Consider the following 14,331-nt stretch of genomic DNA (forward strand, 5'->3'; position numbering starts at 1 on the left):
TTTTTTTGGATTAAAATGTATTTGATGGCTCCTCGCCGTTCAATCCCTATAGGTCCTGTTTATGTTTGGAACTGGACCCATTCCCTGGCTGTGGTCAGGCCTATCGCACACCAGAAACAAGGCTGCATTCAGGAGGGTACAACATTGTGGAACGTGCAAATAGATATGGGAGCATCTCAGTTCTTATTCATGGAATCAATATAGTACGTTTCACACTCTTGAACGCCACTCAGGTTTCGTGGTGTTTTCCACAAAGGCCAGTTATGTAAATGTTAGCCTTTTGATCTGGACAAGGTCTTACTACAGACCCACAGTAATGTACACACTGGAAATGGTCGGTCAATGTCAACCTTCAACTTCTGCAAATAAAGGGTTGAATTTGATTTTGTTTGAATTGTTTTTATTCTCAACGCATACTTCTTGTAAGGACATTCGTTTATAATGACAAATGCTCAGAGGCTTTCATTAGTCTGGTCAGTTTGAGTCTCTACAAAAGTCTGTACCTGATATCGCTATGATAAACAAGGCCTGTTTCTTAAATCAGAAACAAGTCAGCAAAATGTTCTGTAGTGTGGTGAAACCGTGGCGTGGTAAAAGTAGTCTATTTCAGAAGAGTATTCAAGTACGGGAATAGAGATACATCATCTCTCAGACCAGAATATTTAGAACACCTGAGAGGTTTTTTTTTAACAGTACAGTGTTAGCTCAGTAAGTATCACATTTAACCATTTAGAGGTTCATCTTTAAAGAGATCAATAACAGTCTTGTACACACAAAGGTGGTTTCTCAGACAAAGATTAAGGCAGGGATTCAAACCTATCATCAGGCGATCCGTGTTATAATGCGCTTGACGTTTAAAGGTAATTTCCAATTTAGCCAACATATGTAGCATTTACCATGAATGCTGTCTCCACAAATGCAGGAAAATGACCTTTAAGAGGTGTATAGCCTACAAAGCGCAATAGTACTGAACCCTGGCGTAAACCTAATCCTGAAATAAACTCAATGGGCCATCTCCATTGAAAGTGCTTCATAGTCCAGGACTAGGCTAAATCTGTTTCTGTGAAACTGGCCCACAGTTACCAAGAATGACGATGCATACAGAGTAATAGACAGCAGTAGACTTCAGATAAGAAAAACATAAAACCCCTTCTGTATCACAACAGTCTTGAGCAACCTCTGAATGAATACTCTAGGGTCCGGTTTCATGGACACATATTAAGCCTAGTTCATTAATACACAGGCGGAGAGACACTTGTGTTCATTAAAGCACACAGTAGCAAAACATTTAGCAATTGAACACAAAATATAGCAAAACACAAAATATAGAAATATAGCATTTCTTGTTGAACAAGCTCAGATAGTACTTTCCTGTTTAATTCAAGACTTTCATTATTTTTCTTACATTTTTTCTGAGTGTAGCAGAATTACCTGTGTTAGCTCCCATAGTGAATGCCTAGGCTTTAGCTCAATGGGCTGACACTGTCAGCTCAGGTCTAGCTGGTTTGTGTGCCAGTGGTCAGGTCTCCCAGAACTTTTTCTCTTTCTGCAGAAGAACATTCAAAGTCTCTGCATCATGCCTTGCACGTTTAGAGTTCCCCAGTCGGATCTCCAGCATGCGGAACCTCTTCTTCTCCTGGTTAAGATCCTCTTCTAAACGACCAGACTGGAGACGAAGACCTGAACATGACTCCTCCAATCTGGGAAGAAAGAGAGCAGAGAGAGAGGGTTAGAGAGTACAGCAGACACACATGGATGTGTACACACACATAAGTCCTCTGTAGTTCAGTTGGTAGAGCATCGCTAGTGGGTTTGTGGGTTTGATTCATGGGACCACCTAAATGTAAAATGTTTGCATGCATGACTAAGTCGCTTTGGATAAAAGTGTCTGCTAAATGACATATATTATATTATGTGCACACATAACACAACATACTGTACCATTACCATTGCATTAAGAAGGTAGTTTTTACTTGCGTATTTGTGTCTCATAGCTGAACCTCTGTCGCCTCAGCTCCTCCTTCAGATCTGTCACCAGGCTAAACAGACCCTCATTGACCCCTGGCCTCAGACCTGTGATGTCATCTCCAGGGTCACCCTTGCTGCAGCCAGCGCTGCTCACACACAGCTCCAGAGCAGAGTTACTGGACCCTGCCACCGAGGACCCCGCCACAGCCTTGCCAGACCCTAACCCAGAGTTCAGTGTGGTGCGATCAGTTTCTGTAGATTCAGCCAATGAGATCTCATAAGAGGCCCAGGGGGAGGGGCTTCCACCGGGCAAGCTCAGACTGCAGGAATTGATGGTAACGTTGTCATAGGTCGAGAGCCTGTTGGAATGGGAGGAGTTTTTGACAGAGATGGAGGTCTTTATATTGGGAAAGGAGGAGTCTATACTAGAACTGGAAGAGTCTATATGTAAAGGAGATGAGTCTTTTAGCACGCTTGTTTGGGAGTGTGAAGAGTATTTTATCGACAAAGAGGACCCAGTATAGGACTCTGGCAGAGAGTCTTTGTGTGTCTCTGTCAGGGAAAGCGAGGACTCTTTGAGTCGTTTGCCGGTCAAAGTGGTCCGTCGGTGACTGTGGAAGGGTGACAAGCCGTTCATCCGCCAGTTGCCCCCGGTGACAGTCGACATGTCACCCGCTGACCCTCCTATCTTCCCCCTCACCCCTATTGACCCCGACCCGCCCTTCAAGATGGACCTCCATGAAGACAGGCTTTTGGACTGTTTACTGGGACCGAGGGCTGCACCACTACCACCCGAGAGCGTTCTTTCATTCTTTCCTTCACTTTTTCTCTTCATCTTTCCTTCTGTTCTTCCGTCACTCTTTCCCTCAGAATACCCCTCTTTTCTTCCCTGGGTGGTTGATCCAGGGTGGTCAGTATTGAGAGAGGAGCCACTGGAGGTTGGGATGGGTTGAAGTGGTTCCTGACTTGGGGTGTTAGGGGTCTGTCCCAGGGAGGGATAGGGCTGGGTGGGGTTGGTGGGGCTCTGCTGTGAGAGCCACTCCACCATGCATTGGTGAATTGGGGGGGCCTGGGGATAGGGAGTTGGAGCAGGGGCAAATTGGTCCTCCCTGGGAGTCTCTGCCTCTCCCTCGTACAGACGAGAGTGTTCACTGATCAGTATGGTCATCAGGTGCTGCACCTGGGAACTGCCTGCAGGGTAGAAGAAAAGAAAATCGCTATTGATAGGATTTATACATAGCGTTTTTCCAGACTCTGAAAATGCTTTCTCCAGCCCAATGCTTCACATTATCAACAACAAAAAATGACAGGGTTGCCGATTAGCTGAGAAATAAATTACATATACTGGCTTTAACCTCTTAAGACTAGGCCTCAATACTGCCCCCTTTGGAGGAAGTGCGTGCCCATAGTAAACTGAAAATATTTTTTCCCAAAATTGCTAATATATGCATATAATAATTATTATTGAATAGAAAACACTCTAAAGTTTCTAAAACCGTTTAAACTATGTCTGTATGTAAAGCAGAACTCTCAGGGCAGCCTTTCTCCCAAACTCTCTCTTGTCAAGAGAAAAGTTGGGTCAACTTTGACGTCATCGCCCCCACCCTTCCCAGGCAACTACCGATCTGGGAACAGTATGTATGTGTTCAGCTCGATGCCTGCTTTCAAATGGCGCGTTCATTGTGAGAATCTCGCGAGCCCTCGTCGTTTGGCGGGCAAAAATGTTCGGGTCACTTTCAAATACATGCACTCTATTGCGCGCGGCCGATTTGGGGAACCTTCTTTTCCAAGAAACACCAATTGAAGGCGGTTTGTCTGTTCGCGCTGATCATTGTTTTACATGTTAAAAACATCATAAAGCTAGATTCTGCACTTAGTTTGACCAGTTCAGTCGACATATAATATGTAAATTTGAAGTTTTGATGCGCAAGAGTGCGGGACCAGAAGTCATTTTGGGTGCATTTCAGCTGAAGCTGTTAGCATATGCTAATACAGAGACACACAATGTGAAACCAAACTATGTATTGGGTAAGTATGACTCCTTCTACATCTTCTGATCGAAGAACATCAAAGGTAAGGGAATATTTATGTGGTTATTTTGGGTTTCTGTGGACTCCAAACGTAGAGGAGACATACTGCTAATATCTGAGCGCCGTCTCATTGTATAGCCAGTGAACGAATTCTGTAACGTTAAAAATAAATGTTATACAGCGGTTGCATTAAGAAGAAGTGTATCTTTGTAACTATATGTAGAACATGTATATTTAGTCATGTTTATTGCTTGTTATCTGACGTTATCTGTCGGAGCTATCATCATTTCTCCGGACTTTTGAGTAGCATTTTTTGAAATGTCGTCATTGTAAACAGAGATTTATGGATATAAATGGCATATTATTGAAAAAAAATGTATTGTGTAACATGTACTATTACTGTAATCTGATGAAGATTTTCAAAAGGTTAGTGAATGATTTATTTTTTAATCCTGCTTTTATAATTTTATATTTTCTGGGACAAAATGTCTGTCTCTCGTCTTTTGTTTCGGTGGTGGTCTAATATAAATATGTGCTATGTTTTCGCCGTAAAACATTTTAGAAATCTGACTTGCTGAGTAGATGAACAAGGTGTTTATCTTTCATTTGAGCTATTGGACTTGTTAATGTGTGGAGGTTAAATATTTCTAAGAATATTGTTTTGCATTTTGCGTTATGGTAATGAGCTTGAGCCGTAGTCACGATCCCGGATCCGGGATGGGTCGCCGCAAGAACTCTGGTTAAACAATTCCTCCTTTTCATTGACATTGTAAAAGAAAAGATAGAACTTAAATTTAGCTTCCTTTTATCATTTTACAAATCCCCACATGAAATGTTATGGTTAGTTTGCTCTGGTTAGGGATTATTGTCTTATTTCACTGTAGCGCCTCTATCCCTGCTCATTATACCTTATCCAACCCTTTCGTTCCACCTCCCACACATGCGATGACATCACCTGGTTTAAATTATGTTTCTAGAGACAATATCTCTCTCATCATCACGCAATGCCTAGGTTGACCTCCAATGTATCCACATCCTACCATACCTTTGTCTGTACATTATGCCTTGAATCTATTCTATCGCGCCCAGAAACCTGCTCATTTTACTCTCTGTTCTGGACATACTAGATGACCAGTTCTTATAGCCTTTAGCCGTACCCTTATCCTACTCCTCCTCTGTTCTTCTGGTGATGTAGAGGTTAATCCAGACCCTGCAATGCCTAGCTCCACTACTATTCCCCAGGTGCTCTCATTTGTTGACTTCTGTAACTGTAAAAGCCTTGGTTTCATGCATGTTAACATTAGAAGCTTCCTCCCTACGTTTGTTTTATTCACTGCTTTAGCACACTCTGCCAACCCGGATGTCCTAGCCATGTCTGAATCATGGCTTAGTAAGACTACCAAAAACCTTGAAATTTCCATCCCTAACTATAACATTTTCCGACAAGATAGAACTTCCAAAGGGGGCGGTGTTGCAATTTACTGCAGAGAAAGCCTGCAGAATTCTGTCTTACTATCCAGGTCTGTACCCAAACAATTCGAGCTTCTACTTTTAAAAATCCACCTTTCCAGAAACAAGTCTCTCACCGTTGCCGCTTGCTATAGACCACCCTCTGCCCCCAGCTGTGCTCTGGACACCATATGTGAATCATCTATCTTTGCCACCCATCTAGCTCGTGCTGCTAGGTGACCTAAACTGGGACATGCTCAATCTCACATAAATTATCAATGAACCTACCAGGTACAACCCCAAAGCTGTAAACACGGGCACCCTCATAGAAATCATCCTAACCAACTTGCCCTCCAAATTACAACTCTGCTGTTTTCAACCAAGATCTCTGCGATCACTGCCTCATTGCCTGCCTCTGAAATTTGCATCCTGCTGCACAAACTCAAAAAGGTTCTGGGACACTGTAAATCCATGGAGAATAAGAGCACCTCCTCCCAGCTGTCCACTGCACTGAGGCTAGGAAACACTGTCACCACCAATAAATCCACTATAATTGAGAATTTCAATAAGCATTTTTCTACAGCTGGCCATGCTTTCCACCTGGCTACCGCTACCCCGGTCAACAGCCCTGTACTCCCCACAGCAACTTGCCCAAGCCTCCCCATTTCTCCTTCACCCAAATCCAGATAGCTGATGTTCTGAAAGAGCTGCAAAATCTGGACCCCTACAAATCAGCCGGGCTAGGCAATCTGGACCCTCTCTATCTCAAATTATCTGCTGACATTGTTGTAACCCCTATTACTAGCCTGTTCAACCTCCTTTCGTATGTCTGAGATTTCCAAAGTTTGGAAAGCAGAAACCTCTTTAAAGGGGGAGACACTCTAGACCCAAACTGCTACAGAGCTATATCTATCCTACCCTGCCTTTCTAAGCTCTTCGAACGCCAAGTTAACAAACAGATTACCAACCATTTCGAATCCCACCGTACCTTCTCCACTATGCAATCTGGTTTCAGAGCTGGTCATGGGTGCACCTCAGCGACGATCAAGGTCCTAAACGATATCATAACCGCCATCAATTAGAGACAATACTGTTCAGCCGTATTCATCGACCTGGCCAAGGCTTTCGACTCAACACATTCTTATCAGCAGACTCAACAGCCTTGGTTTCTCAAATGATTGTCTTGCCTGGTTCACAAACTACTTCTCTGATAGAGTTCAGGCTGTCAAATCGGAGGGCCTGTTGTCTGGACCTCTGGCAGTCTCTATGGGGGTGCCACAGGGTTCAATTCTCGGGCAGACTCTTTTCTCTGTATACATCAATGATGTCCCTCTTGCTGCTGGTGATTCTCTGATCCACCTCTACGCAGACAACATCATTCTATATACTTCTGGACCTTCTTTGGACACTGTGTAACCTCCAGATGAGCTTCAATGCCATACAACTCTCCTTCCGTGGCCTCCAACTGCTCTTAAATGCAAGTAAAACTTTAACCGATCTCTGCCCGCACCTTCCTACCGATCCTCGACTTCGGCGATGTCATTTACAAAATAGCCTCCAACACTCTACTCAACAAACAAGTCTATCACAGTGCCACCTTTGGTTTTGTCACCAAAGCCCCATATACTACCCACCACTGTGACCTGTATGCTCTCGTTGGCTGGCACTCGCTTCATACTCGTCACCAAAACCACTGGCTCCAGGTCATCAACAAGTCTTTGCTAGGTAAAGCCCCGCCTTATCTTACTGGTCACCATAGCAGCACCCACCCATTGCACACGCTCCAGCAGGTATATCTCACTGGTCAACCCCAAAGCCAATTCCTTCTTTGGCCGCCTTTCCTTCCAGTTCTCTGCTGCCAATGACTGGAACGAACTGCAACAATCATTGAAGCTGGGGACACATACCTCCCTCACTAGCTTTAAGCACCAGCTGTCAGAGCAGCTCACAGATCACTGCACCTGTACATAGCCTATCTGTAAATAGCCCATCCATTGCTCCTTTGCACCCCAGTATCTCTACTTGCACAATCATCTTCTGCACATCTACTTTTCCAATTGCTATATTGGAATTACTTCGCCACCATGGCCTATTTATTGCCTTTACCTCCCTTATCTTACCTCATTTACACACAATTTATGTCGATTTTTTTCGACTGTATTATTGACTGTATGTTAGTTTATTCCATGTGTAACTTGGTCTTGTTGTATGTGTTAAACTGCTTTGCTTTATCTTGGCCAGGTCGCAGTTGTAAATGAGAACTTTTTCTCAACTACCTGGTTAAATAAAGGTGAAATCCCAAAAATCTAAAATTAAAATAGCGCGTGTGTCATTCGAGTGGAAAATTCATTGGTATCTACCCTCCATCATGGTTTGTGCATCCTCCATCTTGGGTCGGAGGATGTTGGATCCGAACACAGTGGCTAGGTTCTGAACACTCATCTTGTTCTGACTGGAGTGAGACTGGACCTCATCTAGGAATCTATAGTGCAAATACACACACACACACACACACACACACACACACACACACACACACACACACACACACACACACACACACACACACACACACACACACACACACACACACACACACACACACACACACACACACACACACACACACACACTGCGTTTGTGTGTGCGCTTGGCATCTGGGTGCCATTGCACTAGGTATCTTCGGGCAGCATCTAGAAGAGACAATGCAGTGTGAGAGTGGGTGTGGCAGCAGCAGCAAGACTGTGGTGCCTCTGCTGGTGCACCAGTGTGTGTGTTTTATACACCAGCACGGCCTTACAGAGGAGGGGCTGTTTAGAATTCCTGGACAGACCAATCATGTACAAGAGCTGCAGGATGCCTTCGACTGCGGGGAGAAACCACTCGAAACCACTCACAAACTCGAAACGAGCGAAAAACAACGCCCAACGAGCTTGACAAGCATTAAGTCGTTTGGCAGAACGGATGTACTCAAGGTTCTTATGGTCTGTCCAAACGACAAAAGGAACGGTCGCCCCCTCCAACCACTGTCGCCATTCGCCTAGGGCTAAGCGGATGGCGAGCAGTTCGCGGTTACCCACATCATAGTTGCGTTCAGATGGCGACAGGCGATGAGAAAAATAAGCGCAAGGATGAACCTTATCGTCAGACTGGAAGTGCTGGGATAGAATGGCTCCCACGCCTACCTCTGAAGCGTCAACCTCGACAATGAATTGTCTAGTGACGTCAGGAGTAACGAGGATAGGAGCGGACGTAAAACGTTCTTTTAGAAGATCAAAAGCTCCCTGGGCGGAACCGGACCACTTAAAACACGTCTTGACAGAAGTAAGAGCTGTGAGAGGGGCAGCAACTTGACCGACATTACGAATGAAACGCCGATAGAAATTAGCGAAACCTAGAAAGCGCTGCAACTCGACACGTGACCTTGGAACGGGCCAATCACTGACAGCTTGGACCTTAGCGGAATCCATCTGAATGCCTTCAGCGGAAATAACGGAACCGAGAAAAGTAACGGAGGAGACATGAAAAGAGCACTTCTCAGCCTTCACGTAGAGACAATTCTCTAAAAGGCGCTGTAGAACACGTCGAACGTGCTGAACATGAATCTCGAGTGACGGTGAAAAAATCAGGATATCGTCAAGATAGACAAAAACAAAGATGTTCAGCATGTCTCTCAGAACATCATTAACTAATGCCTGAAAAACAGCTGGTGCATTGGCGAGACCAAACGGCAGAACCCGGTACTCAAAATGCCCTAACGGAGTGTTAAACGCCGTTTTCCACTCGTCCCCCTCTCTGATGCGCACGAGATGGTAAGCGTTACGAAGGTCCAACTTAGTAAAGCACCTGGCTCCCTGCAGAATCTCAAAGGCTGATGACATAAGGGGAAGCGGATAACGATTCTTAACCGTTATGTCATTCAGCCCTCGATAATCCACGCAGGGCGCAGAGTACCGTCCTTCTTCTTAACAAAAAGAACCCCGCCCCGGCCGGAGAGGAAGAAGGCACTATGGTACTGGCGTCAAGAGACACAGATAAATAATCCTCGAGAGCCTTACGTTCGGGAGCCGACAGAGAGTATAGTCTACCCCGAGGAGCGGAGTGGTCCCCGGAAGGAGATCAATACTACAATCATACGACCGGTGAGGAGGAAGGGAGTTGGCTCGGGACCGACTGAAGAGCGTGCGCAGATCATGATATTCCTCCGGCACTCCTGTCAAATCGCCAGGTTCCTCCTGAGAAGTGGGGACAGAAGAAACGGGAGGGATGGCAGACATTAAACACTTCACATGACAAGAAACGTTCCAGGATAGGATAGAATTACTAGACCAATTAATAGAAGGATTATGACATACTAGCCAGGGATGACCCAAAACAACAGGTGTAAAAGGTGAACGAAAAATCAAAAAAGAAATAGTCTCACTGTGGTTACCAGATACTGTGAGGGTTAAAGGTAGTGTCTCAAATCTGATACTGGGAAGATGACTACCATCTAAGGCGAACATGGGCGTAGGCTTGTCTAACTCTCTGAAAGGAATGTCATGTTTCCGAGCCCATGCTTCGTCCATGAAACAACCCTCAGCCCCAGAGTCTATCAAGGCACTGCATGTAGCACCCGAACCGGTCCAGCGTAGATGGACCGACAAAGTAGTACAGGATCTAGATGGAGAGACCTGAGTAGTAGCGCTCACCAGTAGCCCTCCGCTTACTGATGAGCTCTGGCTTTTACTGGACATGAATTAACAAAATGTCCAGCAAGTCCGCAATAGAGGCACAGGCGGTTGGTGATCCTCCGTTCCCTCTCCTTAGTCGAGATGCGAATACCTCCCAGCTGCATGGGCTCAGTCTCTGAGCCAGAGGAGGGAGATGGTTGCGATGCGGAGCAGGGAAACACCGTTGACGCGAGCTCTCTACCACGAGCCTGGTGACGAAGATCTACCCGTCGTTCTATGCGGATGGCGAGAGCAATCAAAGAGTCCACACTTGAAGGAACCTCCCGGGAGAGAATCTCATCTTTAACCACTGCGTGGAGTCCCTCCAGAAAACGAGCGAGCAGCGCCGGCTCGTTCCACTCACTAGAGGCAGCAAGAGTGCGAAACTCAATAGAGTAATCCGTTATGGATCGATCACCTTGGCATAGGGAAGCCAGGGCCCTAGAAGCCTCCCTACCAAAAACTGAACGGTCAAAAACCCGAATCATCTCCTCTTTAAAGTTCTGGTAATTGTTAGAGCAATCAGCCCTTGCCTCCCAGATAGCTGTGCCCCACTCTCGAGCCCGGCCAGTAAGGAGTGAAATGACGTAAGCAACCCGAGCTCTCTCTCTAGAGTATGTGTTGGGTTGGAGAGAGAACACAATATCACACTGGGTGAGAAAGGAGCGGCACTCCGTGGGCTGCCCGGAGTAGCAAGGTGGGTTATTAACCCTAGGTTCCGGAGGCTCGGCAGGCCAGGAAGTAACAGGTGGCACGAGACGAAGACTCTGGAACTGTCCAGAGAGGTCGGAAACCTGAGCGGCCAGGTTCTCCACGGCATGGCGAGCAGCAGACAATTCCTGCTCGTGTCTGCCGAGCATGGCTCCTTGGATCTCGACGGCAGTGTTACGAGCGTCTGTAGTCGCTGGGTCCATTCTTTGGTCGGATCCTTCTGTTATGCAGGTGAATGAGGACCCAAAAGCGACTTGGCGAAAACAGAGTCTTTAATCCAGTAAAGTAAATATACAATCATAAAGCACAATTCCACTCGTAATGACGAGAACAGACTGGAGACTCGATCATGTACTGCAGGTTGCCTCGGGAAGGCACTTGACCGTAGCAGACTCAGACACCTGCTCACCACGCAGCATCTGAGGGAAACACGACACGACAGGGCGATACACAGACACAGCACGGTGAACAATAGACAAGGATCCGACAGGGCAGAAACGGAAAACAAGGGGAGAAATAGGGACTCTAATCAGGGAAAAAGATAGGGAACAGGTGTGGGAAGACTAAATGATTGATTAGGGGAATAGGAACAGCTGGGAGCAGGAACGGAACGATAGAGAGAAGAGAGAGAGGAAGGGAGAGAGAAAAAGGGGAACGAACCTAAAAAGACCAGCAGGGGGAAAACGAACAGAGGGAAAAGCAAAATGACAAGACAATATAAGACAAAACATGACAGTGTGTGGTGTTACATAATGTTGTGTTACCTGTCATTTGAGGTGAAAGTAAAGTACTTCTCCTACCTGTCAAACAGTGGTTTCTCCCCGCAGTCGAAGGCATCCTGCAGCTCTTGTACATGATTGGTCTGTCCAGGAATTCTAAACAGCCCCTCCTCTGTAAGGCCGTGCTGGTGTATAAAACACACACACTGGTGCACCAGCAGAGGCACCACAGTCTTGCTGCTGCTGCCACACCCACTCTCACACTGCATTGTCTCTTCTAGATGCTGCCCGAAGATACCTAGTGCAATGGCACCCAGATGCCAAGCGCACACACAAACGCAGTGTGTGTGTGTGTGTGTGTGTGTGTGTGTGTGTGTGTGTGTGTGTGTGTGTGTGTGTGTGTGTGTGTGTGTGTGTGTGTGTGTGTGTGTGTGTGTGTGTGTGTGTGTGTGTGTGTGTGTGTGTGTGTGTGTGTGTGTGTGTTTTGTGTGTGAGGGTATGTGAGCATGTACAGTGGCAAGACAAAGTATGTGAAAACTTTCGAAATACATGGATTTCTATATAAATTGGTCATCAAATTTGATCTGATCTTCGTCTAGGTCACAATAATAGACAAATACAGCCTGCTTAAACTAATAACACACAAACAATTAATTATTTTCATGTCTTTTTGAGCACACCGTGTAAACATTCACAGTGCAGGGTGGGAAAAGTATGTGAACCCTTGGATTTAATAACTGGTTGACCCTCCTATGGCAGCAATAACCTCAAACAAATGTTTTCTGTAGTTGCGGATCAGACCTGCACAACGGTCAGGAGGGATTTTGGAACATTCCTCTTTACAAAACTGTTTCAGTTCAGCAATCATCTTGGGATGTCTGCTGTGAACTGCTCTCTTGATGTCATACCACAGCATCTAAATCGGGTTGAGGTCAGGACTCTGACTGGGCAACTCAAGAAGGCGTTTTTTCTTTTGTTGTAGCCCTTCTGTTGTTGATTGTCTTCTGTGTTTTGGGTTGGTGTCCTGTTGCATCACCCAACTTCTTCTCCTAACATTCTCCTGTAAAATGTCTTGATAAACTTGGGAATTATTTTATCCGTCAATGATAGGAAGCTGTCCAGGCCCTGAGGCAGCAAAGCAGCCCCAAACCATGATGCTCCCTCCACCATACTTTACAGTTGGGATGAGGTTTTGATGTGCCTTTTTCTTTCTAAACATAGTGTTGTATGTTCCTTCTAAACAACTCAACTGTTGTCTGTCCACAGAATATTTTGCCACTAGCACTGTGAAACATCCAGGTGCACTTTTGCAAACTTCAGACGTGCAGCAATTTTTTTTTGAACAGCAGTGTCCTCCAATGAACACCATTCTTGTTTAGTGTTTTACGTGCCGTAGACTCGTCAACAGAGATGTTAGCATGTTCCAGAGATTTCTGTAAGTCTTTAGCTGACACTCTAGGATTCTTATTAAACTCTGAACTTGCAACTATCTTTGCAGGACGGCCACTCCTAGGTAGAGTAGCAACAGTGCTGAACTTTCTCCGTTTATAGACAATTTGTCTTACTGTGGACTGATGAACATCAAGGCTTATAGAGACTCTTTCCAGCTTTATGTAAGTCAACAATTCTTAATTTGAGGTATTCTGAGATCTCTTTTGTTTGAGGCATGGATAAACCTGTTGGTACTAGGGGGCAGTATTTTCATTTTTGAAAAAACAATGTTCCCGTTTCAAACGGGATGTTTTGTCAGGAAAAGATGCTAGAATATGCATATAATTGACAGCTTTCGATAGGAAACACTCTAGCGTTTCCAGAACTGTAAAGATATTGTCTGTGAGTATAACATACTGTTATGCAGGTGAATGAGGACCCAAAAGCGACTTGGCGAAAACAGAGTTTTTAATCCAGTAAAGTCACTTTACAAACAAAAGGCATAATACTACTCGTAATGACGAGAACAGACTGGAGACTTGATCAAGAACTGCAGGTTGCCTCGGGAAGGCACTTGAACGTAGCAGACTCAGACACCTGCTCACCACGCAGCATCTGAGGGAAACACGACACGACAGGGCAATACATAGACACAGCACGGTGAACAATAGACAAGGATCCGACAGGGCAGGAACGGAAAACAAGGAGAGAAATAGGGACTCTAATCAGGGAAAAGGATCGGGAACAGGTGTGGGAAGACTAAATGATTGATTAGGGGAATAGGAACAGCTGGGAGCAGGAACGGAACGATAGAGAGAAGAGAGAGCGAGAGAGTGAGAGAGGGAGGGGGAGAGAGAGGGATAGAAAGAGGGAAAGAACCTAATAAGACCAGCAGAGGGAAACGAACAGAAGGGGAAGCATAATGACAAGACAATCTAAGACAAAACATGACAGTACCCCCCCACTCACCGAGCGCCTCCTGGCGCACTCGAGGAGGAATCCTGGCGGCAACGGAGGAAATCATCAATAAGTGAACGGTCCAGCACGTCCCGAGACGGAACCCAACTCCTCTCCTCAGGACCGTAACCCTCCCAATCCACTAAGTATTGGTGACCCCGTCCCCGAGAACGCATGTCCATGATCTTACGTACCTTGTAAATAGGTGCGCTCTCGACAAGGACGGGAGGGGGGGAGGGAAGACGAACGGGGGTGCGAAGAAAGGGCTTGACACAGGAGACATGGAAGACAGGATGGACGCGACGAAGATGTCGCGGAAGAAGCAGTCGCACAGCGACAGGATTGACGACCTGG

The 14,331-nt window shown here is 45.8% G+C and overlaps 1 protein-coding gene across 3 annotated transcripts in view; it reads right to left on the minus strand.

Annotated features, from left to right (window-relative positions):
* Positions 1 to 382: 382 nt before the first annotated feature.
* Positions 383 to 14,331, minus strand: part of LOC124038078 (rho GTPase-activating protein 22-like) — a 37,379-nt gene continuing 23,430 nt past the window's right edge. Inside the window, exons 2-4 of one of the 3 annotated variants that reach the window (XM_046353513.1) lie at positions 7,808 to 7,929; positions 1,974 to 3,159; positions 384 to 1,700 (exon numbers count right to left, since the gene is read on the minus strand). In XM_046353513.1, coding sequence (XP_046209469.1) covers positions 1,520 to 1,700; positions 1,974 to 3,159; positions 7,808 to 7,929 — 1,489 coding nt within the window. In that variant the 3' untranslated portion in view covers positions 384 to 1,519. Of the gene's footprint in view, positions 1,701 to 1,973; positions 3,160 to 7,807; positions 7,930 to 14,331 lie in introns of all 3 variants that reach the window. The other 2 variants (XM_046353512.1, XM_046353514.1) reach the window with 2 other exon arrangements.

This window comes from Oncorhynchus gorbuscha, linkage group LG06 (genome assembly GCF_021184085.1).
Source record: "Oncorhynchus gorbuscha isolate QuinsamMale2020 ecotype Even-year linkage group LG06, OgorEven_v1.0, whole genome shotgun sequence".
Lineage (NCBI taxonomy): Eukaryota > Metazoa > Chordata > Actinopteri > Salmoniformes > Salmonidae > Oncorhynchus > Oncorhynchus gorbuscha.